The 25,092-nt window shown below is 35.3% G+C and overlaps 1 protein-coding gene across 1 annotated transcript in view; it reads left to right on the forward strand.

Moving 5' to 3' along the window:
* XPR1 (xenotropic and polytropic retrovirus receptor 1) overlaps positions 1–25,092 on the forward strand; it is a 226,736-nt gene that overhangs the window by 24,035 nt on the left and 177,609 nt on the right. The window contains exon 2 of the mRNA XM_047752002.1: positions 2,844–2,895. Within this exon, the coding sequence (XP_047607958.1) occupies positions 2,844–2,895 (52 nt within the window). The remainder of the gene's footprint in view (positions 1–2,843; positions 2,896–25,092) is intronic.

A 25,092-nucleotide genomic window follows, 5' to 3' on the forward strand; every position in this document is an offset into this window, starting at 1 on the left:
AATCTTTTGTAGGAATTTCTGTTGTGGCCCAGTGGTTAATGAATCCAACTAGGAATTGTGAGGTTGTGGGTTCCATCCGTGGCCTTGCTCAATAGGTTGAGGATTCGGCGTTGCTGTGGCGTAGGCTGGCAGCTGCAGCTCCAACTCAACTCCTAGCCTGGGAACCTCTATGTGCCGTGGGTGCGGCCATAGAAAAAGTCAAAAAGACAAAAAAATAAAATCTTTTGTAATGCACATTAATACATATTGATTTACTTATTATACAAATTCATCATTTTATGTGAAGTATTGGATTTCCTTGATGTAAAACAGCATGAATTGAGGAAACTTTGTTGTTTTGTGTATTTGGAACTTCTGCTCCCAACCCACGTGACACATATTATAGACAAACAATCCATAGGCACTAATATAGACAATATTTTTTTGCCGTTTTCCCTCTCTGGGACTATTTTCTTGTCACAGGCAGGGAATGGTATCCTATTTATGGAGTTCTCTAAAGTATATTATTATCAAAAACATAGAGGGTCTCTTATTCAGAGGAAAACAAATAGTAAGAAGGAAAAAAATTTGTCCCTGATTTTACCAAGAGTTGTCTTGATTTAAATGAAGTATGAGTTTTATAATCAAAATGAAGACTGTCATAATTTTCCTCTTTATAAAATTTAAATCATCTTTTAAAAACTTAATTTGGTAAGCTTTCCTATAGCAAATTTAATTCATTTTCATTACGTGTCAGGAGATTCTGCTTAGTGTGCTTTTTCAGTGTGCTAAGAAAGCCTTTTGAATTCAAGAACTATTTATAGAGCTCCTTCTGCATAAAAGACACTGCTAGTTATTGATGGTTTACTTGATTACTGATAACATAATTTGATTTTGGTACACATGCCTATCATACTCTAGAAGTAGAAAAACATCATTCAGATATTTGAGTTGCTGATATTCTTGTTGCCATGATGGATCTATTTCCTTAAGTATTTTCTGGCTGAATTTTTTGTTACTTTCTTCTTAAATTTTTCTGCTTCCAGAGATTTACTCAGCTCTAAGCAAATAATTAGATTGCTTAAAAAAATTCTATAGAAGAAATGTAATTTAACTACCATTCTGCACTTATATAAATTTAATATAAAATTCCGATCTATGAAGTGAAATAAAGACTTTCTAATATTTGATAAGCACTTAAGAACTAAATTCTTTTTTAGACTGGAAGTTAGTTGTTCGTGAGACATCTGAAATTGTAAAGAAAGTAGTGTATATACATTTTTCTTGAAAGAAGTTCTGTGTCTTTGTCATAGTCACTTAGGGCTTTTTGTATATTGTCAGACTTGGTTAGGGTCAGTCATGGAACTGATAGGTTGGCCACTACTTTAAAGTAAATAGTATATTCACTTGGGAAGAATCTAACTTACTAGACTTGAATACAGAGCGGGTTACCCTGGAAATTTGTTTCTTCTTTTTTGGTTTTATATTGCTTAAATGACTCTAGGCCAGTGGTTCTGGGGAGGGGTGATCTTTGTCCCTCCAGGGCATTTAGCAAAAAAAAAAAAAAAGGCAGTCTCTGGACATTTTTAATTGTCACAACTTTGGGTGGGGGGAGGGTTGCTACTGGGTACTAGGGATAGTACTAAAAATCCTATTTTGCACAGAACAGCCCCCCACAGCAAAGAGTTATAAGGCCTTAAATGTCAGCTGTACCAAGGTTGAGAAATGCTGGAAGCCAATTTGGGAATCACTAGTGGTTGGTTAGATGGTATTAAAAGCAATAGAATTGGATAAGGTCACCTAAACTTATGACCTGGTCTTCTGCTCTGAAGCTTATCCACTTAATCGATTCTACCATTTTGATAGGTATGGAGAAATACTTTTTATTCCTGTCCTAAACCAGTTATTGAGGGACCAAACTTCAACCATCTAAATTATCTAGATACAATTATTAATTAATTGGTTTGGGAAAAAAAGAATAAAAGCTATACTGTCTTTATAGTCCTGAACAGAGGACTTACCAGCCCTTCACTGGAAAGTATTTGTATCCATGGTGAAAAGAATTCTGGAGAGTGTCTATACAACAGTGTAAGTGTACTTAACACTATGAATTGTTCACTTGAAAATGGTTAAGATGGTGAATTTTATGTTTATGTATATGATAACCACAATTTGAAAAAAATTTGTATCCTGTGTTTTTTCTTTTCTTATTCAGTGTTTCATTGTATTCCTCTGGAACCATTCCCAATCTCTATCACTATATTTTTTCATTCAAGAGAGTTTATGATCTCTTAGGTGATTTTTTTCATGCTTTTTCAAATGCCTTTTAATGTTTAAGGTGTGCACACACAAACTCTCCTCTTTTTTTTTGTCTTTTTTTTTGTCTTTTTGTCTTTTTGCCATTTCTTGGGCCGCTCCCGCGGCATATGGAGGTTCCCAGGCTAGGGGTCGAATCGGAGCTATAGCTGCCAGCCTACACCAGAGCCACAGCAACGCAGGATCCAAGCCGCGTCTTCAACCTACACCACAGCTCACAGCAACGCTGGATCGTTAACCCACTGAGCAAGTGCAGGGATCGAACCTGCAACCTCATGGTTCCTAGTCGGATTCGTTAATCACTGCGCCATGACGGGAACTCCTAAACCCTCCTCTTAAAGATGGACAATATTGGATTGATATGAAAGTATAATATTTGGGTTTTTGCTTATTAAAGTTAATTAAAGTACTTCACTAAATTCTCAATTTAGGGAACCATATATAGTCATTGTCTAGAAACTGAAAAAGAAGTAATTGCTTAGCTCAAAATGCTTTTATTGTAAAGATTACTCATGATTTCATGTACTTCTTTTCTTTCTTTCTAATAGGCTTTTAAGGATATGCTATACTCAGCTCAGGACCAGGCACCTTCTGTGGAAGGTAAGATGCATTAATCCCTGTGTTTAGCCACATAAACCTCTTTTTAAGAAAAGATATTTTAAACTGAGCAGTATAAAACTAATATAACCTACCCTATTATATAGATCTTTTTTGCTTTTTATAATTATATCATGATTACTTTATGTTTCAGTAATTTTTTTGTGTAGCTCACATTTACCTTATGGTGGATCTCTTATTCTGTCCTTTAGTCACCTTAGCATTATGAATCACAAATATTGGTTTAAAGTTCTTAATCTGCATCATGTTCCCTCTTCCCAACAATGTATTTTTATTTCTCTCTCTGTTTATCTATTCATCCATCCCCCATCCATCCTTCATTCAGTGGATCCTCAGTCTGTAATTAGTCTGGGCAACATAGCTTTTTCTTTCTATTTATGTCATGTCATTAGACTGGGATTAGTAAAACAATGGAACATATTTACTCTCTGTGTGTGGGTATAAGCGTGTATATATATGCATGTGCACAGTTCGGCATTCATAAAATGACTGACCTAAGGACAGTAGTTATCTTTCCAATTATCTTTATTGATCCTTCCTTTACTGTTATCTCGGCTTCTGTTCACCAGCTCATTCTTTATGGGTTTAACCTTTGGTAGATTTGGAGAGTTGTAAGTTAAAGTTATAGTTCTTCTGTCAGTAAATAATTAGGAGCTAATTCAGCAGCTATTTCTTGAGTGAGTGTTACTTCAGAGGCTGGAAATATCAAGCAAAATTAAAAATGTTTGCATCACATATTTTTAGGAGAGATGAATATGAAGTTGTTCATTGAAAAGAGAGATCTGTAGTTAAAAATCTCATTGTCTTTAATGACATAGAAGTATATATCTCATCTCTGACTATTCTGCAATCAAATGCCCTAACATCGAGCTATATCTTCTCACTGACCATTCCGAATTCAAAATGTGCTTCCTTCAAAATCTTTATTAGCGTATTGGCGCTTAGGTATTAGCTTTATAATATGTTACTGAATTTTGGATTATAGTATATTTATTTCCCTAATATTTAAGTGAAGACTCTTAAGATTTATCAAAATGTTTAATTCTTTATTGGGTTATTATTTCTTGTTTATGTGTTCTAAAGAGTATCTCCTTAAAATATTTTAAGAATGTAAGAAAAATGAAATTACATTGAAGTTAAACTGATTTCCTCACCCTGTGTAACTTGCTTTAGTATTGATTCTTCTAATATTATTCTTAAGGTTAGGCTACTTATCCCTAATTCTTTCAAAGTTTTACCATCTGGTTTGTAACAAAGGTATTCTGAAATGTACTGACAGTTATCATAATCTTTATTCATACCTCTCTGCTGGGTCATGTTGCTAGTAATTCTTATACACATTAGTTATTATTATAGAAAAAGTAAATTCTCTCAAAGTATGCTAAAATGACAAATATTTATAGTTAACTTTTAATTTCTTTGCTCAAAGACATGAACTTCTTTGGACCTTGTTATAAAGGGAGTATTATTGACTGATCATGCAGATGTGTATGCTGCTCTCATAAGGGAAATATTCTGCACTTGCTCTTTCTTCCACTCTCAGATTAACAAACTAAAGCTGTGTATTGGGAAGTAATATTGAGGTTTAAAAAAGTTATTAAAGGGACTCTAATTTTGTCTCATTAGTATATATTTAGTATCTTTTATATGATATTAAATTTAAACATTTCTTTATTCTTGTTATTTAATCTGTATTTCTAGGTTTTTATTTAGCAGTTATTTATAAAATAACACCACACCAGCAGATTTATCACAAAGTCCAAGACAGGACTTTCAACTTTTAACATTTTTAAAGGAAAAAATATTTGATGGGCCTCAGTTATTTTTTAGAATATTGTCTTTCTCTCTTTCCTTTAGTCCCCTTTTTGCTACACCTTAAGTTTTAGTGGACCTAAGACTTTTGGTGCCAGTAAGCAAGTTTTGGGGGTTTTTTAATCTTATTAAAACTGAAGTGTACCATAAATTGTTGATTTTCAAATCTGCTGCTCAGTTAACTCAGTTTGCTTGTGTTTTGTTTGTATGTTTGTTTTACAAATACTAATATTTGGCACACCAATCAAAATAGGGTTTGGGGGGTGGAGCCCAGGCTTTGATAGTTTTACAGTCTCTCTAGGTGATTCTAATATGTAGCCAAAGTTGAGAACCCTTGCCATAAATAATTTTAGATCAGTATGGTTAATTCTGAGGTTTTTTAAGGCAGTAGCCAGTAAGTTTATAGCCTTCTAATTTTTTTTTTTTTTTTTTTTTTTTGCCATTTCTTGGGCCGCTCCCGCGGCATGTGGAGGTGGAGGTTCGCAGGCTAGGGGTCGAATTGGAGCTGTAGCTACCGGCCTATGCTAGAGCCACAGCAACGCGGGATCCGAGCCATGTCTGCAACCTTCACCACAGTTCACAGCAATGCCAGATCCTTAACCCACTGAGCAAGGCCAGGAATCGAACCCAAAACCTCATGGTTCCCAGTTGGATTCGTCAACCACTGAGCCACGACAGGAACTCCCAATTTATAGGCTTCTTAAGTTCATTGATGGTTTGACTATTCTATTATCATCTATAGGATGTTTATTTTTTAATGTTTATTGCATTGAATTGAAGTAATAGCTATCCTGATTATTTACATATATTAAATGGTTATAACTTAACATCATTATTAGAATAAAAAAACATTTTTGTTACTTACTGCTTAAGATGAGTTATAGTAAAATAAGTTCCTTCTTCATATTTCACAGTACCTTTAATTAAGATGAAATGGATTTATAATTATAGGGAAAGAAAGATAACTTAAAATGGATTCTCAAAGAGTAAAGTGGTTTATTTAATAAAAGTATATTAGGGAGTTCCCGTGTGGCGCAGCATTGTGATTGGAGCAGTTTGGGTCGCTGCTGTGGCATGGGGGCAGTTCCTGCCCCAGGAACCTCCACATGTCACAAGGCACAGTATATGAAAAAATTTTTCTGATGAAAAGTTGACTATTATTTTTTATACTAGTTGATTATTTTCTTCTAATTTGAAGAATTACTCTTCATAGATAAGGCGGCTTTTTTACACTTCAAAAAAAAGCAGCCAAACAAAATAATTTCAGTGTATTAAGAAATCAAGGAGTGTTTATTTAAAGTTGCTTTTATTGGAGTTCCCATCGTGGCTAAGTGGAAACAAATCTGACTAGTACCTGTGAGGACGCAGGTTCAATCCCTGGCATTGCTTAGTGGGTTAAGGACCTGAGGTTGAGCTGTGGTATAGGTCGCAGACATGGCTCTGATCTGATGTTGCTACAGTTCGATTAGACTTCTGGGAACCTCCATGTGCCATGGGTACAGCCCTAAAAAGACAAAAAAAAAGTTGTTTTTATTATTCAAATAAACAGACATTCAGATTCTTGGTTATTTTGCTTCATTCATCATTTGGGAGTGAATTTCATGAAGCATTTATGCATTGATTCATGAAAAATAAAGGGTCTCCACTTTTATTTAAAATAAGTGTCTTTTGATTGTAACTAGGAAATGATCATATTCTGAAGTAGTATGTATGTAACACTTAAACAATTATTCTCAGATATTCCTTATCAGTTTACATCTGATCTCCTTTGATAGATATCATTACCTACTCCTCTGTGTAATTTCTGTTATTTTTGGTGGCATTTACATTTGAAAATATGTGACTGAGAAGGTGATTTATAATTTTACCCTAAAGCTTGTAGAGTGTATTGATTTTTTTTTTCTTTTTTGCCATGCCCATGTGGAAGTTCCCAGGCCAGGGATCGAGCCCACGCCACAGCAGCAACCTGAGCAACCACTGTGGTGATAATGCCAAATCCCTAACTCATTGTGCCACAAAGGAAAAGGAATTCTCAGCAATTACTGATTTTTTTTTTTTTTTTTTTTTTGCTTTGTAGGGCTGTACCTGTGGCATATGGGTGTTCCCAGGCAAGGGGTCGAATCAGAGCTACAGCTTCTGGCCTGCACCACAGCCACAGCAATGCTGGATCCCCGACCCACTGAGCAAGGCCAGGGATCAAACCCACATCTTCGTGGATACTAGTCAGATTTGTCTCCACTGCACCACAATGGGAACTCCCTGATTTTTAAATAGTGTCATGAATAAAATTAAAATTTTACTATTTTATCTTTTTCTGCAGAAAGATTTGTTGGGCATACATAACAGTAAAATAAGTGGTCTAGACTTGTGGGGTTATTTTTTGTGTGGAAGGGTAGACACACATTTAGGGCCCTTAGAGTCAGTCTTTCATGGAGTAATGTTTTGGAGAATTTTTGGAAATAGATGATAAAAACTTTAAGCTATATTATGTTTTTACAGTGCCTGCTGTCAGTGAGGTATTTGGTATTTGGATATTTGGGGCAGAGTAGATTAAGCTGCAAACTAGAAGTCCCACCATAAATGAATCAGTCACATCTTAATAATCAGGATTGTCTCAAGGCAAGACAATTTATTATAAATACGAAAACAGAACTCTTAATTGTGTTACCCATTTGACATAGTCCAATTCTGTCAAATTTGCTTGGGTAAATATTCACACCTCTTTCGTGGGAAACTCCCCCTTTCCTCGGGATGCTTTTGAGATTTATATAGTTACATATATATATATAAACTTATTCACTTAGTATAACTTATACAATAAATTAATGTTTTGATTTATACTTAATAAATTTCAAGTAAAGCTTCAAACTTTATTTTGCCATCCTCTTTTAAAAATGTAGTATCTTTTGTTTAGAAACATTAAATGTTTTCCTCTCTTTACTTGTGATGGAAAAATGTCAAGATGAGAATGTAGGAGTTCCCTTCGTGGCTCAGTGGTCAATGAATCCGGCTAGGAACCATGAGGTTGTGGGTTCGATTCCTGTCCTTACTCAGTGGGTTGAGGATCCGGCATTGCTGTGAGCTGTGGTGTAGGTTGCAGACGCAGCTTGGATCCCGCGTTGCTGTGGCTCTGGCATAGACCGGCGGCTACAGCTCCAATTCGACCCCTAGCCTGGGAACCTCCATATGCCATGGGAGCGGCCCAAGAAATGGCAAAAAAAAAAAAAAAAGAGAGAGAGAATGTAAGAGCCTAGGTCACAGAATTAAGATATCAATATTTCTAATTGAAAAGGACTTTAAAAGATCATTTTGCCTCACCCTTATCTTAGATTTGTGTGATCTGAGACCATGTTAAGGCTCAGTAAGAACAATCAGGATTACTAATGCTGAATGTCAATTAAACTAGTATGGAAACATAAAAATGCTTTTTTTATAATAACTTTGCATTTTTATCCAAATGATATCTTTGAATAACATTTTTATTTGAACATTTCTTTGAGTCTCTATATTTTTAAGAGATTTATGAAGCATTACCTACTCTGAATAATCCTAAACTATTAGACCTGAGCAAAAGCTAATTGTGTCTTTTGAAAACTCTGCTAATTTTTTTTCCCACATAGTTCCCAGAAGTATTGGAAAAGGTTCATAGAATTAGATAAATATATATTAGGTAGTAGTCACAGAGGTAAGGATAAGGGGGAAATAAAGGCAGAGTAGTAAAATAAAGCTCCAGTAAAAATCTAATAGATATCATAAAGATCCTGGAAGAAAAAGAGCATCAGGTAAAAATTAGGGAAATCTGAGTAAATTATAGACTTTAGTTAATAATATATCATTGTTTGCTCATTAATTGTGACAAATATGCAATGCTTATCATGTAAGGTATTAATGATAGGGGAAACTGGTTGACAGCTTGGATATATGGGAACTCTCTGCACTACTTTTAATAACTTTTCTGTAAATATAAAACTCTTCTACAGAGTTCGCATTTTAGCTCTGCAGGTTAAGGACCTGACATTGCCTCTGTAAGGATGCTGTTTGACCCCTGGCCTCACTCAGTGAGTTAAGGATCTGGTGTTGCTGCAAGCTGCGGTGTAGATGGCAGATGTAGTTCAGATCTGGTGTTGCCATGGCTGTGGTACAGGCCTCAGCTGCCACTCCAATTCAGCCCTTAGCCTGGGAGCTTCCATATGCCACAGATGTGGCTGTAAAAAGAAGAAAAACTTCTAAAATAAAAAGTTTATTAAAAAATAGATGCCATAAGGTTTATACAGCTGCCAGAAGCTAATTGCAAATTCCACCTTGACTATTCTAGAGTTCAGAGGATAGAGGAAGGCATGATTAATTTCTCAATTCACATAAGGTAAATTTATACCAATTCCTCAGAAAAAGATCAGCTTTTATTGAACATGATTGAAAGAAATTCTTCCTTTGGAGCTTCCTTAAGAATGTTTTGTTTGGTGTGGTGAATAGTATCCAGCTGTTTTACAAAAAGCATGACAGTAAGTTTCAGGATGCTGCTTCTTACAATCCAAGGGTATAATATAAAAATTTATTGCTCTAACCTAGAAGGCCCTAAATAATCTGATCATGTGTTTGTGACCTTCTGCCATTTTCCCTCTTCTTCAGAAGGCTCTAGTCACATTGCTTTTTGTTCTATACCTAAATCAGGCTAAGCTAGATCTTATATTCAAGCCTTAGCTCTTAAATTTTATTGAGAATCATTAGATTATTCCATGGGCTATATCCTTCAGGAGGCCTTCTGAATACCCGATCTTATAGCCACTTTATATTATATTACCCTATTTTATTTTTTTTGCATACTGTTTGTCACTTTTTGATATCTCGTGTTTTTTCCATTGGTTTATTAATTCTCTTGAGACATTGTAAGTACCTTGAGACCAGAGATTTTGTCCTTTTTTTTTTCATTTTTTAAAGTTCTATTGAAGTATAGTTGATTTACAATGTTGTGATAATTTCTGCTCTACAACACATTGCTTCAGTAGACGTATACCCACATCCATTGTTTTTCAGATTCTTTTCCCATGTAGATTATCACAGAATATTGGGTAGAGTTCTTTGTGCTATATATAGCAGGTCCCTGTTGGCCAGGCATTCTGTATACTGCAGTCTGTATGCTAGTCCTAGACACCCCTAGTCCATCCTTCTCCCTCACCTGTCCCCTTTGGTAACCCCATAAGTTTGTTTTCCAAATCCATGAGTCTGTTCATGTTCTGCAAATAAATTCATTTGTATCTTTTTTTTTTTTTTAAGATTCCACATATAAGTGATGTCATATGATGTTTATTTTTCACTGACTAATTTCACCTGGTTTGGTAACCTCTAGGTCCATTCATGTTGCTGCAAGTGGCATTATTTCATTCTTTTTAATGACTAATATTCCACTGTATATATGTACTGCATCTTCCTTATCCATTCCGCTGTTGATGGACATTTAGGTTGCTTCCATGTCTTGGCTATTATAAATAGTGCTGATGTGAACACTGGGGTGCATGTATCAGAGTTTTCAGAGTATAGGTCTTTTGTCTCTTTAGATAGGTTTATTCCTGGTATTTTATTCTTTTTGATGTGATGGTAAGTGGGATTGTTTCCCTGATTTCTCTTTCTGAACTTTCGTTGTTAGTATATAGAAATACAGTAGATTTCTGTATTAATTTTGTGTCCAGCAACTTTACTGAATTCATTGATGAGCTCTACCAGTGTTCTGGTAGTGTTTTTAGGATTTTCTATATATAGTATCTTGTCATCTGCAAACAGTGATAGTTTTACTTGTTTTCCAATTTGGATTCCTTTTATTTCTCTGTTCATCAGTGATCTTGGCTTGTAATTTTCTTTTTTTGTGCTATCCTTGTCTGGTTTTGGTATCAGAGTAATGGTGGCCTCATAGAATGAGCTTGGGAGTATTCCTTCCTTTTCTTCTTCTCTTCTTCTTCTTCTTCTTTTTTTTTTTTTTTTTTGATAGTTTTAGAAGGGTAGGTGTTAACTCTTCTCTAAACCATTGATAGAATTCGAAAAGTTTTAAATTACGGTTTCAATTTTAAATCATAGTTCTTGTTTTTGGTCTGTTCATCTGTTTCTTACTGGTTTGGTTTTGGAAGGTTGTATCTTTGGAGGAGTCTGTTTCTTCTAGGTTGTCCATTTTATTGGTATTTAGTTGCTTATAGTAATCTCTTAATGATCCTTTGTATTTCTGTGATGTATATTGTAACCTCTCCATTTTCATTTCTAATTTTATTGATTTGAGTCCTCTATCCTTTTTTCTTGATGAGTCTAGGGAAGAGTTTATCAATTTTGTTGATCTTTTCAAAGAACCAGCTTTTAGTAATTGCTCTTTTCTGTTGTTTTCTTCATTTCTATTTCATTTATTTCTGCTCTGATCTTTTTTATTTCTTTCCTTCTACTAAGTTCTAGGTTTTATTTGTTTTTCTTTCTCAAGTTGCTTTCGGTGTAAGGTTAGTTTATTAGAAATTTATGTTCTTTTTTGATGTAGTCTTATATTGTGATAAACTTCCCCCTTAGAACTGTTTTTACCACATCCCATAGGTTTTGGATCATTGTTTTTCTTTTTTTTTCCTTTTTTTTTTTTGTCTTTTTGCTATTTCTTTGGGGCCGCTCCCGCAGCATATGAAGGTTCCCAGGCTAGGGGTCGAATCGGAGCTGTAGCCACTGGCCTACGCCAGAGCCACAGCAACGTGGGATCTGAGCCGCGTCTGTAACCTACACCACAGCTCACGGCAATGCCGGATCCTTAACCCACTGAGCAAGGGCAGGGACCGAACCCGCAACCTCATGGTTCCTAGTCGGATTCCTTAAGCACTGCGCCACGATGGGAACTCCTGTTTTTCTTTTTTATTTGTAGATATTGTTTGGTTTCCTCTTTGATTTCTTCATTGATTCATTGATTATTTAGTAACATATTGTTTAGTCTGCACATGTTTGTGATGTTTTGCAGCTTTCTCTCTGTTTTTTGGCAGGTTTTTTTTTTTTTTTTAGTAGTTGATTTCTAGTCTTACAGCATTGTGGTCAGAAAAGATGCTTGATATTTTAATTTTCTTAAATTTATCAAGGTTTGATTCGTGGCCCAGAATGTGATCTATCCTAGAGAATGTTCCAGGTGCACTTGAGAAGAATGTCTATTCTGCTTTCAGATGGAATGTTCTATAAATATCTATTAAATCTTCCATCTGGCCTAATGCATCATTTAAGGTTTGTGTTTCCTTGTTGATTTTATGTGTGGATGACTTGTCCATTACTGTAAGTAGGGTGTTAATGTCCCCCACTATTATTGTGTTCATTGTTAATTTCTCCTTTCATGGCTGTTAGCATTTGCCTTATATATTGAAGTGCTCCTATGTTGGGTGCATATATATTTATAATTGTATTTTCTTCTTGGATCGATCTGTTGATCATTATGTAATGTCCTTCTTTGTCTCTTGTAACCATTTTTATTTTAAATTCTCTTTTGTCTGATATGAGTATTGCTACTCCAGCTTTGTTTTAACTTCCGTTTTCATGGAATATCTTCTTCTATCTTCTCACTTTCAGTTTGTATATGTCCCTAGAACTGAAGGGGGTCTTTTGTAGACAGGGTGTATATGGGTCTTATTTTTGTATCCATTCAGCTAGTCTATGTCTTTTGGTTGGAACATGTAGTCCATTACATTTAAGGTAATTGTTGATATATATGTTCTTGTTGACATTTTAATTGTTTTGGATTTGTTTTTGTTGGTCTTTTTTCTTTTGTTTTCTCTTGTGGTTTGCTGTCTTTAGTGTTGTGTTTGGATTGCTTTTTCTTATCTGTGTGTGTATATATATCTCTTTTAGATTTTTGGTTTGTAGTTCCCATGAAGTTTTGATATAGGATATACAAGATTGTTCTAAATTACTGGTCTCTCGATTGCAAATTCATTTCTAGTAACCTGCATTTGGACCCTCTTTTCATGATTGCTGGTTTTGATATCATATTTGTATGTTGGTGATTTCCTACCTTTACTATATATTTGCCTTTATCAGTGAGCCTTCTCATTTGTAATTTTTAGTCATGGCTTTTTCTTTTCCTCCTAGGGAAATTCCTTTTTTTAATATTTGTTGTAAAGCTGGTTTTGTGGTGCTGAATTCTCTTAGCTTTTGCTTGACTGTAAAGCTTTTGATTTCTCCTTCATATCTGAATGAGAGACTTGCTGGGTGGAGTATTCTTTTTGTTTTTTCTTTTTTGGTCTCCCTGAAGCATATGGAGTTACCAGGGCAGAGATCAGATCTGATCCTCACTTGCAACCTACACCACAGCTGCGGCAACACCAAATCCTTAATTCCACTGTGCCAGGCTGTGGATTGAACATGCATCTCAGCATTCCAGAGGTGCCACCAATCGTGTTGTGCCACAGTGGCAACTCCTGGGTAGTGTATTCTTGGTTGTAGGTTTTGCCAGTCACTTCTGGCCTGCAGAGTTTATGCTGAAAAATCGGCTGATAACCTTATTGTTCCTTGTATGTAATTTGTTGCTTTTCCTTAGGTGCTTTCAGTATTTTCTCTCTTTTTTATTTCTCCTTTTTGCTTTTTAGGACCTCACCTATGGCATATGGAGGTTCCCAGGCTAGGGGTTGAATCAGAGCTACAGCTTCTGGCCTACACCACAGCTGCAGCAATGCCAGATCTTAGCTGTGCCTGTGACCTACACCATAGCTCATGGTAATGCCAGATCCTTAACCCACTGAGTGAGGCCAGCAATAGAATCCACATCCTCATGGGTACTAGTTGGGTTAGTTTCTGCTGAGCCACACCAGGAACTCCCAATTCTTTTTTTTTCCCCCTTTTTTTTTGGTCTTTTTATGGCCGCACCCTCAGCCTAAGGAGGTTCCCAGCTAGGGGTCGAATTGGAGCTGTAGCTGCTGGCCTACACCACATCCACAGCAACATGGGAATTGAGCCACATCTGCGACTTATGCCACAGCTCACAGCAATGCCAGATCCTGAACCCACAGAGCAAGGTCAGGGATCGAACCTGCATTGTTTTATAATGCTGACTGTGGTTTAGAGTCTAAAGTGATACACGTATCATTTCTTTAAAGCCAGTAGAGAAGCAGATGATATTGGATCCTAGTTTATAAATATTTTTTGACATTGTGTTGTCTTGATGCCAAGAATTGTTTCCTTTGATGGCTTATAAATCAAATTTTATAAGCTGTTGGGTAATTGTATGTTTTTTGGTAAGACATTAAATTACTTCTTTTTGTTTTGGTATGCTTCCTTTCAGAGGTATATGAAATACGCTTTGGTTTGAAAAATCATATAGGAATTGTTGGAGAATTTTTTCATATATGCCTACTTAGTGCAATAAATGTTTTAGCTTATTTGAATTATAATGGAAAGACCTACAAGTGCTTCGATTGTTTTCTTTTTGTATTTTGCCATTTCTATTATAAAGTATTCCTTTTGATGGGGAGGATACATAGCTAATATTAGCATAATGTAGCCTTCTGCTTCAGTTGATTTAATACAGCTATCTGACTTTCTAAAATGAAATGAATAGATACAGTTAAGGTAAAAGTCATTGACCACTACTACACCAGTCTTTGCCTTTCTGCCATTTCTTTTTAGTTCCCCAACCCCTTCCCCAATCTTATGAACAGGTTTTATTGAATCATTTTTGCTTAGTCTCCTCTGTTTATTCAACTTGGTTATCTGATGTGTTACAGTCTCCCTAAGCTCCTTAGAATTCAGTTCTTAGTGGCAATGAAGATGAAAGTAAGCTTGTAAATTATTCATTCTGATTATATGCTTGAATGGACAGAATCTACTTCAGGCTTCCTCTTCCACCTCACCTCTGTCCTCAGGTCTTTTTTGTTTTAACAGATGTGAGCTTGCTTTTTTTTTTTTTTTTTTAGTTCAAGAGGATAGAAGACTGAATTGCATTTGTAAAATTCATGAAGTAGTTTTTGCATATATAGATTATTGTCAAATACATACATTCATAATACATTACTTTTCTTATGTTGTTTATAATCTGATGTCTCCCCTCCTCCCAGTTTTCCGTTTTGTTAGCCTGCATCACTGTCTCTTTAAACATTTTTTTTTCAGACCTAGAAATAAAATATTTGATATATGTTATAGGGAAGACTGTATCTAATTTGTAACATTTTCAGCTGGGCAGTGGCAGGAGAGTATCTTTTCTAAGTTTCACTTTTCTATTAGTGTTGTTTTGTTTAGTCATTTATTGTTGATTTTCAAAAATCCTTCTGCTGGTAGTAGGTTAATATTCAATGAGAAGACTATATCCAAGGACTAGTCGAGAGTTTAAGCCCAAAAATGAAATGCTGCATTCATCTGTTAGCCACTGCAACCTTGTTTTGAAATAAAGAAATACGGATAGCTACTAGTGGAAGTTGAGACACAAGCCAAGCCAAAACGATAATTGTCATATCTTTAAGGATGATATGTTTTCTTTTTTCTTTGTAGGGCTTCACCTTTGGCATATGAAAGTTTCCATGCTAGAGGTTGAATCAGAGTTGCAGCTGCTGACCTACACCACAGCTGACAGCAATGCCAGATCCTTAACCCACTGAGCAGGGCCAGGGATTGAACCTGCCTCATGGATACCTGTTGGGTTTGTTACCGCCGAGCCACAACAGGAACTCCCAAGAATGATATATTTTCTAATCTCATTTAACTTCTTTTAGAAAAGATCAAAAGACCTGATTGATATTCAGAAACATGTAATGGGGTTTTTTCTTCTGAAGGATGTGCTTTTTTCATATTTACATTGAAAAAGGATTGTGTATTCATTTGTATTGTGAAATAACTTCTAGATAAAAAAAGTTTATCACCTTCAAAAATACACTTGTTAAAGATGCCACTACAAACTAGTTCACTAATAGGAAAGACATGTTTTAGATAATAAATAGCATTACTATTCAAGTTGACAAAAATATCTACTTCTCTTTCATAGAGAATTAAACTTAATTTAATGCTCATCGTTATAGAACAGTGTTAATAAGTAGTAAAATTATGTGACAAAAAATATATATATCCAGTTTAACAGGTAGGTAGCCAGAAGAAATGAAGAAATGTTTTGAACAGCCTTTTAATCCCTTTTTTGTGACACTGCAGAGTAGGTAACATATTTTCAGTGTTTAAAAATTTCCTTTGCATACAAAAGTCCATAATACATAAAGGTACTCACACAGTGCTATTTCTTTTTTTTTTTTTTATTGGTAAGTTTGAGGGAAGTTCATAAAGTAGAAAAATAATTACAAAACACTAAATCATGAAACAAAAGTGCTCTGCAAATTCTTGGTATATAGTCTACATTGTATAGGAAAAGATCGTATACCACATGAATGAATATGATGATTTCAGATAGAATTTTCTAAATGGGCCGTTAGGAAACTGGAATGATGTTAAAGCTTAAAGTTGGCAGAATTTAAAGAAAGAGAAGGAGTTCCCGTCGTGGCACAATGGTTAATGAATCCGACTAGGAACCATGAGGTTGCGGGTTCAGTCCCTGCCCTTGCTCAGTGGGTTAAGGATCCAGCGTTGCCGTGAGCTGTGGTGTAGGTTGCAGATGCGGCTCGGATCTGGTGTTGCTGTGGCTCTGGTGTAGGCCGGTGGCTACAGCTCCAATTCGACCCCTAGCCTGGGAACCTCCATATGCCGAGGAAGCGGCCCAAGAAATAACAAATAGACAAAAAAAAAAAAAAAAGATAAAGAAAGAGAAGTATTTTCTTGTCATCTTTTTGTTTTCCTTAGGCAGGACCACCTTAGATGTTTAATGAAAGAATGCTAATGAGAAAAGTGTAGAAAGAGGCATAAAAAAGTATGATCAGAGAGTAGTTTTCCAGCACTTGGTATACATCATTGAATAAAAGAAACAAAAATGCCTGCCCTCAAAACAGAAAAGATGTGGAGTTCCTATTGTGACTCAGCGGGTTAAGAACCCAGATTGCCTCTTTGAGGATGCAGGTTTGATCCCTGCCTTGCTGAGTGGGTTAGGGATCCAGTGTTGCCTGCCGTAAGATGTGGCATGTTTCAGATATGTTTCAGATCTAGTGTTGCTGTGGATGTGGCATAGGCCTCGGCTGCAGCTCCAATTTGACCCCTAGCCCAGGAACTTCCATATGTCACAGGTATGGCCATAAAAAGAAAAAAAAAAAAAGGTCTAGAAGTCATTTTGATTCCCAGTAACATTTAATTATTGAGGCAACATGAGAAAAGAGAGGTATTCAGTAATTCAAAGAGTAGATAATCCTTTTGTTAATTTTCTGTGGCTGCCTCAACAATTTATCACAGACTTAGTGGCTTAAAGTAAGAGAAATTTATTCTCTCACAGTTCTGGAGGCCACAGTCTGAAATCAAGATGTTGCCAGCACTGTACTTCTGGAATTTTGAGGGGATAATCTGCCTCTTCCAGCCTCTCGTGATTGCTGACTTCCTTGGTTTGTGGCCGCTTCACTCCAATCTCTGCCTCTTCACTTTGCCTTCTCCTCCATCTATTCTCTCATGTTTCTGAGGACATTTGTCATTGGATTTAAGGTCCTCTTGGTAATGTAGGATGATTTCATCTCAGGATCCCTAATTACCTTGAAAGACCCTTTTTCCAATTATGATAACATCAGAGGTTCCAGAGATTTGCTGTGGATATCTTTTGCTGGAGATGGGGTAGTGGTGGTGATCTTTGGCCTACCATATCCCTAAATCTAAGCTGGAAAAAAAAAAAAAAAACACTGCAGTTAATGTCCTTTCTTCAAATTTTGAGCCAGAGTTAAAGGTACAACTGAGGCATATGCATTCACATTCTAATCTACCCACATCGAAAGGAGCAGTCAAATAATATCAAAAAAAGTTTGTGTATTACCCAGAAATAAAAAGCTGTCCAATAGATAGTCAGGCTTAAGTGTATCAAATATAGTATAGGACAGTTTATCTGCCTCTAACCAAACTATCCCTCTTAAGAATTTCTTTTGTATTTCCAATATCCTTCCTGGGAGAGACAAAAAGGCAAACTTCCTCCTATCACACAGGTTAAGTGTCTTTTCCTCCCCCAACAATTTTTATCATGGAAAATTACAAAAATATACAAAAGTACAGAGACAGTATATAGAGTCCCATTTATCCATCACCCAGCTGCAATCTCTGTCAATTCATTGCCTAATCTTAGATTATTCCCTTTGATTATTTTGAAGCAAATTTTAGAAATTAAATCATTTTATTTGTAAATATTTCTAAAGGGTAGTTTCTGCCCTCATTACCAAAATACAGTTATCACACATAAAAATGTTAATAGTAATTTCTTAATATTGAGAATGTCAAATATTTTATGCTTTTAAGAAATTACTATTAATATATATTTTAAAGATTTTATTAATTTGGTTCAGATAAGATCCATCATATGATATATTATGATTGATTAATAGGTCTCTTAATTCTCCATTGATCAATAATGGCATCACCCAGTAGGGTAGCCACTAACCACAAGTAGCTGTTTAAATTTAAATTAATTACAATTAAAATGAAATATTCCAATCTTTAGTATATCAAGTGCTCAGGAGCCACATGAAGTTAGGGGCTGCCATATTAGATAGTACAGAGCATTTCACTCATTGAAGAATGTTTTATTGGTCAGAACTGATCTATAGATTCCCTCCAACTCTTTTTTCCTTGTGTTTTCCATTTTCTTTTAAAAATGTTTATTATTATTATTTGGTGGAACAAAGTCCTTGTTTGGATTTTTTTTTTTTTTTTTTGGTCTCCCAGAGTCTGAATTTTACTGATTGTACTCCTGTGGTGTACCTTAACATGGTGTCTCTTCTCTCTATTTCCTGTAAATTTGTAGTTAAGCCTAGAGACTTGACCTAATTCAAATTAAATGTTATATATACATACTTTCCCCTAAGAACACTTTATAGGTTGCCCTTAATTACAGATTGTATAAGAAAGGTAGGATGATTGCCTAATTCTTTTATTTTACAGTTTTCAAAGTAATAATTTGTGTTTCAAACTTTCCAAAGATGACCAGTGTACTATTTTTAGGTAATTTAATAAATTAATATGTTTAAACTTGTTTAGTATGTTTTGGTCCAGTGCAGTTTTTATCCTTAGTAATGATCAGATAATCAACTTTGATTCAATAGGAGCATCTTCAGGTATTTCCTCATTCCTTTTGATATGACCCTCCTAGTCTTTGATAGCTTCTTTTTTCTGTCTGATATGATAGAGCTTTCCAGACTCATCTAACATATCTCTAACCTAGTACTTAGAATCAGCCGTTTTTTCCAAAGAATCTTAATTCTTTTAATGATAAAGAGTCTTAATTCCTTTAGAAGCCACATATCAGCACTTCTTTCAAAGTAGCATTGCTACTGAGTTATTCCTTGTTTTAGACTTTCTTTTTCAATGGGAAGTAATAGGTACATACACACCCACATATGCATGCATATATGCACACTTAAATTTTAAGATAAACCACCTCGTTCTTTAAAGCTTAATTTCTTAGTATACTTTGGACTTGAAAGTGTCCACTCTAGCTGAAAAGGTGAACCGTGTTGATTTTTAGGATCGAATAACACTCTTAGGCATGGTGACCACAAGTGCAGCTTTTTGGAAATATAGGGATTCTACCTTTATTGATTAAATTTTCATTTCCTTTATTGAAGGTTGAGAGGTGAAACATAGTTTATCAATTCCGAGTCTGAGAGCCAATTTTTAGTTCCTGATGAGAAATTGATCAGCTATGTTCTTGTTACAAAAGGTAACAGTGAGATTGGCAAAGGAAATTGAATTTATATTGGTGTGTTATCCCATGCAATTAATTTTGCATATACACTTGAGGCACATGAATCTTATTCGAGGTTGAAATATCTATACTTTGAATCAGGACATTGCAAATCTAGTGTGATTAAATATATTAAGAGTTTCTGTTGTTCTACAATTGCTGTGCAATTCTAAAATATGTTCTTATTAGGCTATTCACAAAGAAATCTTTTGGTCATTATAATGAGAAAATTGAAATAGCTAAATTTGTACATTCTTTTTACAAAGGATGGAACAGAATAAGGTAATTTATATTGTAAGATTTATTATTTTTACACTTTTATTTTTTCTGTATGAGATCTCTGTCATCTGAGTTATGGAAATAACATAGTATATTAGATAGACATTCTCAGGAGCAGTTTAGCTCAAGTATCCACAAAAGAATCTTCATAAATGAAGTAGTAAGAGAATGATTAATGGAGAAAATGAGATCTGAATTGGGTCTTGAAATAGTTTTAATAGGAACATAGTGTCATTTCATTGCAGTTTTAATTTGCACTAATATTGACCACTTTCCTTTTGCTCATTTGCCATTTGTATGTCTTCTTTGGTGAAATGTCTGTTCGAATCTTTTGCACATTTTTTAAATTAAGGTTGTTATTCTTGAGTTTTGAGAATTCTTTTTATAATCTGGGTACCAGATCTTTATTCAGATATAACCTTTGCAGAGATTTTCTCCCTTGTCTTTTCATGCTCTTAAAAATGGCTTCTCCAGAGTGGAAGTTTTAAACTTTTGATGTAATCTACTATATCAACTTATTCTTTTATGGATCATGTTTTTGGTGAAATCTAAGAATTCTCTGTTTAATTCAAGTTGCTATGGACTGAATGTTTGTATTCCTCCCAGTTGATATGTTTAACCCTAGTTCTTAATGTGCTGGCATTTGAAGATGAGGCCTTTGGGAAGTAATAGGTCATGAAAATAGAGCCCTTATGAATGAGAGATTATTGCCTTTATAAGAGACATGAGAGAGCTTGTATCCTTTTTCTACTCCCTGCTGTGTGAAGATGCAACAAGAAGGCAGCCTACTGCAAGCCAGAAAAGGTCTCACCAGAACCTGACCTTGTGTCCATGTTGGCACCGAGATCTCAGACTTCCCAACTTCTAGAACTGTGAGAAATAAATTTCTGCTGTTTAAGCCATCCAGTATGATGTATGTAACAAAATTTATATTTTGCATACAGATGTCAGCTAGGGCCAGCCTCATTTCTTGTTTAATGAACTTTGGTAGTTGATGTCTTTTGAGGAAGTAGTACATTTAATCTAAATTGTTGAATTTATTGACGTAAAGTTGCTCAAATGCCTTTGTATTGCTTTGGCATCAGGGTAATGTTGGCATCATAGAATGAGTTGGGAAAAATTCTTTCCTCTTTAATTTTCTGGAAGAGTTTGAGTTGGGATCATTCTTTTTAAATATTCAGTAGAATTCAGCAGTGAAGACATTTGGGCTTGAAGTTTTGTCTGTGGAGAAGTTTAAATAAGGGTATGTAGATTATTCATTTCTTCTTGAGTGATTCTGTTGAAGGAACCATTGAGCGAGGGCCAGCACTAAAGTTGATCTACCTTATCCCATACTTTCCAAACTGATTTTTTGACAGTGAATATAGGATTTGAGATTTTTCCTAGTTAGCCTGCATCTTGATATGTTTAGGCCACCATCTAGTCTTTTGGATTCAGTTTGGTACTTCAGAATATTCTCTCCAATTCACGAAGTAGTCGAACATACTGTTATCAACATTCTCAATAGACACTGATTAAATAAAATGCTGATTAGAAGGGCTGATCAACAGAAAAGGATCACACTGGAAATAAAGCTTCCATTTTAAAAAACTTGAAAAAGAAAAGCAAATTAAACTCAAAGTAAGCAAAAAAAGGAAATAATAAAGGTCAAAGAGAAAATCGATGAAATAGGAAACAAAACCAAAAAAAAAAAATAGAGAAATCAGTGAAACAGAAGTATAGGTCTTTGAGGAGAACAATAAAATTGATAAATCTCTAGCCAGACTATGAGTTAACAAAAATAGAAGACACGTATTGCCAGTATCAGGAATGAACAAGATAACACAGCTACAGATACTTAAACTAATGAAATAATAATGAGAGAATATTATCAGGAGCTGTCTGTTGGTTAACTCAATCAAATAAGTGTTAAAGATTGGATTTTCAGTTTCTAGAGATCTTTCAGCATTCTTTCCAGTGACCCATGTTGTCATCAAGATATGGTTCAGAAGAGATGTGAGAGTCTTGAAATCATCTGTATGAAAAGAGATCAGTTATCATCAGTAAAGTGTTGCAGTAAAATTGTTTTATTAATCTTAACAAAAAGTTTGAGCTGTCCATGTTGTTTCCAGTTCCTGTAGGTAGTCAGTGGGAGACTGGACCAGACAGCCCCTAGTTGTGGTTGAATTCATGTGTCAGATAAACTTTCTATATCAGCTGTCGGAGTCTCTTTGTTCTTTTGGTAGTTGCCATAGTCATCCTTAAAAGCATTTTCATATTGCCGCTGTTTTCCCTATTACTAAAGTAGTGCTGCCACAAGCTTGGAATTCCCAAGGGTGAGTTGTGAGAGACAGGTACTCTTTACAATTCTAAGACAGGTTTGCCTCTTCCTGTCTGTATTAGGGCCAAATTCCTTTTTCTGGGTGTCAGCCTCTTTGGGAAGTTTCTTACTTGTATGTTTTAAGAAGAAACAAGTTTTTCTCTTCATCTTCTAAGTTTAGAAGATGACTTTTCTTTTAGAGCATTTGTGCTTCTACCCTAGCCCTGTTTCCCAAGTTGGAGTCTCAGTTTCATTGCTCTTTATGTGTATTTGACAGCTAAAATCAATGCTTTCTTTCTTTTTTTTTTTTTTGGTCTTTTTTTTTGCTATTTCTTTGGGCTGCTCCCTCGGCACATGGAGGTTCCCAGGCTAGCGGTCTAATTGGAGCCATAGCCATTGGCCTACGCCAGAGCCACAGCAACGCCAGATCCGAGCCGCATCTGCAACCTACACCATAGCTCACGGCAATGCCGGATCGTTAACCCACTGAGCGAGGGCAGGGACCGAACCCGCAACCTCATGGTTCCTAGTCAGATTCGTTAACCACTGCGCCACGACGGGAACTCCTCAATGCTTTCTAATGGTTATGCCTAATAACAGATATGATAAATAAATATAAACTTATGCTCATAGATGTAAGTAATAGGAGACTTCAGAAATTATGAGCCGAAAGTGTTCTGTGGCCAAATAAATTTGTGAAACATTCAATAAAACAAAAATGGGATTTTCTACTGTTGTTTATTAATATTATTGTTATTTTTTTAATTCTAGGGCATTTTAGTGGTTTCCTTACTTTTTAGCATATACTGTGACTATCAAAGAGGAAGAGATACAGTATTTAATGTTTCTCAGATTTATTTGAGCATGAAACCCCTTTTGCTTTTAAGGGTCTAAAATTCTGTGAAGCATTTTTTTCAGAAAAATTCACTTTGTTCTCCTTAGTTTACAAGATGAAGTTATTACTAGGACTTCGAGAAGTGAACCAAATTTCAAATTTCCCACATCACTAGTTAGTGATTAAGAAATCACTGTTCGGGAGTTCCCTTCGTGGTGCAGTGGTTAACGAATCCGACTAGGATCCATGAGGTTGCGGGTTCGGTCCCTGCCCTTGCTCAGTGGGTTAACGATCCAGCGTTGCCGTGAGCTGTGGTGTAGGTTGCAGATGCGGCTCAGATCTGGCGTTGCTGTGGCTCTGGCGTAGGCCGGTGGCTACAGCTCCGATTCAACCCCTAGCCTGGGAACCTCCATATGCCGCGGGAGCAGCCCAAGAAATAGCAACAACAACAACAACAAAAAGACAAAAGACAAAAAAAAAAAGAAATTACTGTTCGTCTGATCAGTTTCAGGGCTCTCACAACTAAAAAAATAATACACCTTCTTTTTACATTTGACACAATTCTCATTGTTATTCTTTTCCCCTACCTCTTAGCCACTCTTTTTCCTTCTTCCTAAGTAACTTTTTCCCCCTTGTCAGTCCTCTCTCATTCCCTTACATAGTTAAGACACTTGAAATTGTAGTTTTATATGGCTTCTCAAATCATTTTTTCTCTTGGAATTAAGTTTTGATTTTTGTTGGTTGAAACCTAAATATGTTGTTTTTCAAAAGCAGCCTCCACTGTGCAGTTTTTTTTTTTTAAAGTATCCTCAAATTGTAGACATTTTCAAATGTGTATGGATAATTTTAATTTTCTTTAACTTCTAACTATGCAAAGTGTGACTCTAAGGTTACTTTCCTTCTAACATCTAAAGTAGGGGCAAAATATGGAAGTTTTAGTTGGTAGCTCAGGTCAGTAGGAATATGAAGTAGTTTGGGAACATGAGTTACTCTGAGGAGTTTAGGTCTGAGTGAAAAGTGGATCTTATTGACATTTAAAGTTAATTAGCTTGGGAGGCTGTTCTTTTGCCATTTACAATGAGAAAGATGAAATTAAAATGTACCTTGTTTTACTAAAATAATAACACTGATACATATAAAATATTTTCAATGTGAATAATTGAAAACATTTTTATTTTCTGGGTATTCTGTATTTCACTTGTGTAGTATTTTTATGGTGAAATATAAATATTTATACTTCCTTAAAAGGCAGTTCCAACTTTATAGCTGTGGAACCCTGAGTAGGCTCAAATGCCTATTGTGTTTACTTTTTAATTTAATGAAGTCTTTGACAAGTAGAGGGTATTGGTGAATAGTGAGTGAGCCAGTGTCTGAAAGAAAACAAGCTGAGATTAATTTAAATTTAGAGGCACAACTGTTACTGCCATTAATGGGTTAACAACTAAAAAAGAATAGAACATGTTGTTCCCTAGGTATAAACAAAAGCTCTCTATGGATAAATTTGTAACTTTTTGTGAAACTTAACTTGTTACCTTACAAATTATTAACTGTTGTCAATTGAGCTTTTGTACCTTGTTAAAGCATGCTTGCATTTATTTTAAAATAATTGTACTTTTACCATAGTTACTCCAGTGCTTGGTTTCTGTCCTGCTGTCATACAGACTGTGAATGTAGTCAGCACCTCAGGAATTACAGAGTAGGAGTCCAGATTGTTCACTTGTGCAAATGTTTCATAGTGCTTGTTAAGAGTTGGGTAAATATTAAATTTTCTATTGCAAGTGATTTTTTAGAACATTTAAAAAAATTAAACCTCATTTTGTTCTATAGTATTGATTTTATGACAGTTTTTAGTGTCTAAGACTTTTTGTAACTTTACTGTCCCAGACTTACACTTCTGCTGTTAATTGCTATTGTTTGTTTTCTAAACAGCCATTCCCTTTCTTCTACCTTTCTTCTTACTTGCTAATTGAATTGCAACTTTCTTCAGATTTTGGGGTGTTTTATTTATATAGTTCTGGGAGGTTGAGCCATTTCCAGTTTCAGGGGATGAATCTCATTTGGTGTAAGCCAGAAGTTCTTAAAATGTGGATCCTAGGAGGGTTTGAGATTTGAATTTTCAGGGAGTTTGTGAGGTATAAACTGTTTTTATGATATGTGCTCAGATGA

Source organism: Phacochoerus africanus, chromosome 11, assembly GCF_016906955.1.
Source record: "Phacochoerus africanus isolate WHEZ1 chromosome 11, ROS_Pafr_v1, whole genome shotgun sequence".
Lineage (NCBI taxonomy): Eukaryota > Metazoa > Chordata > Mammalia > Artiodactyla > Suidae > Phacochoerus > Phacochoerus africanus.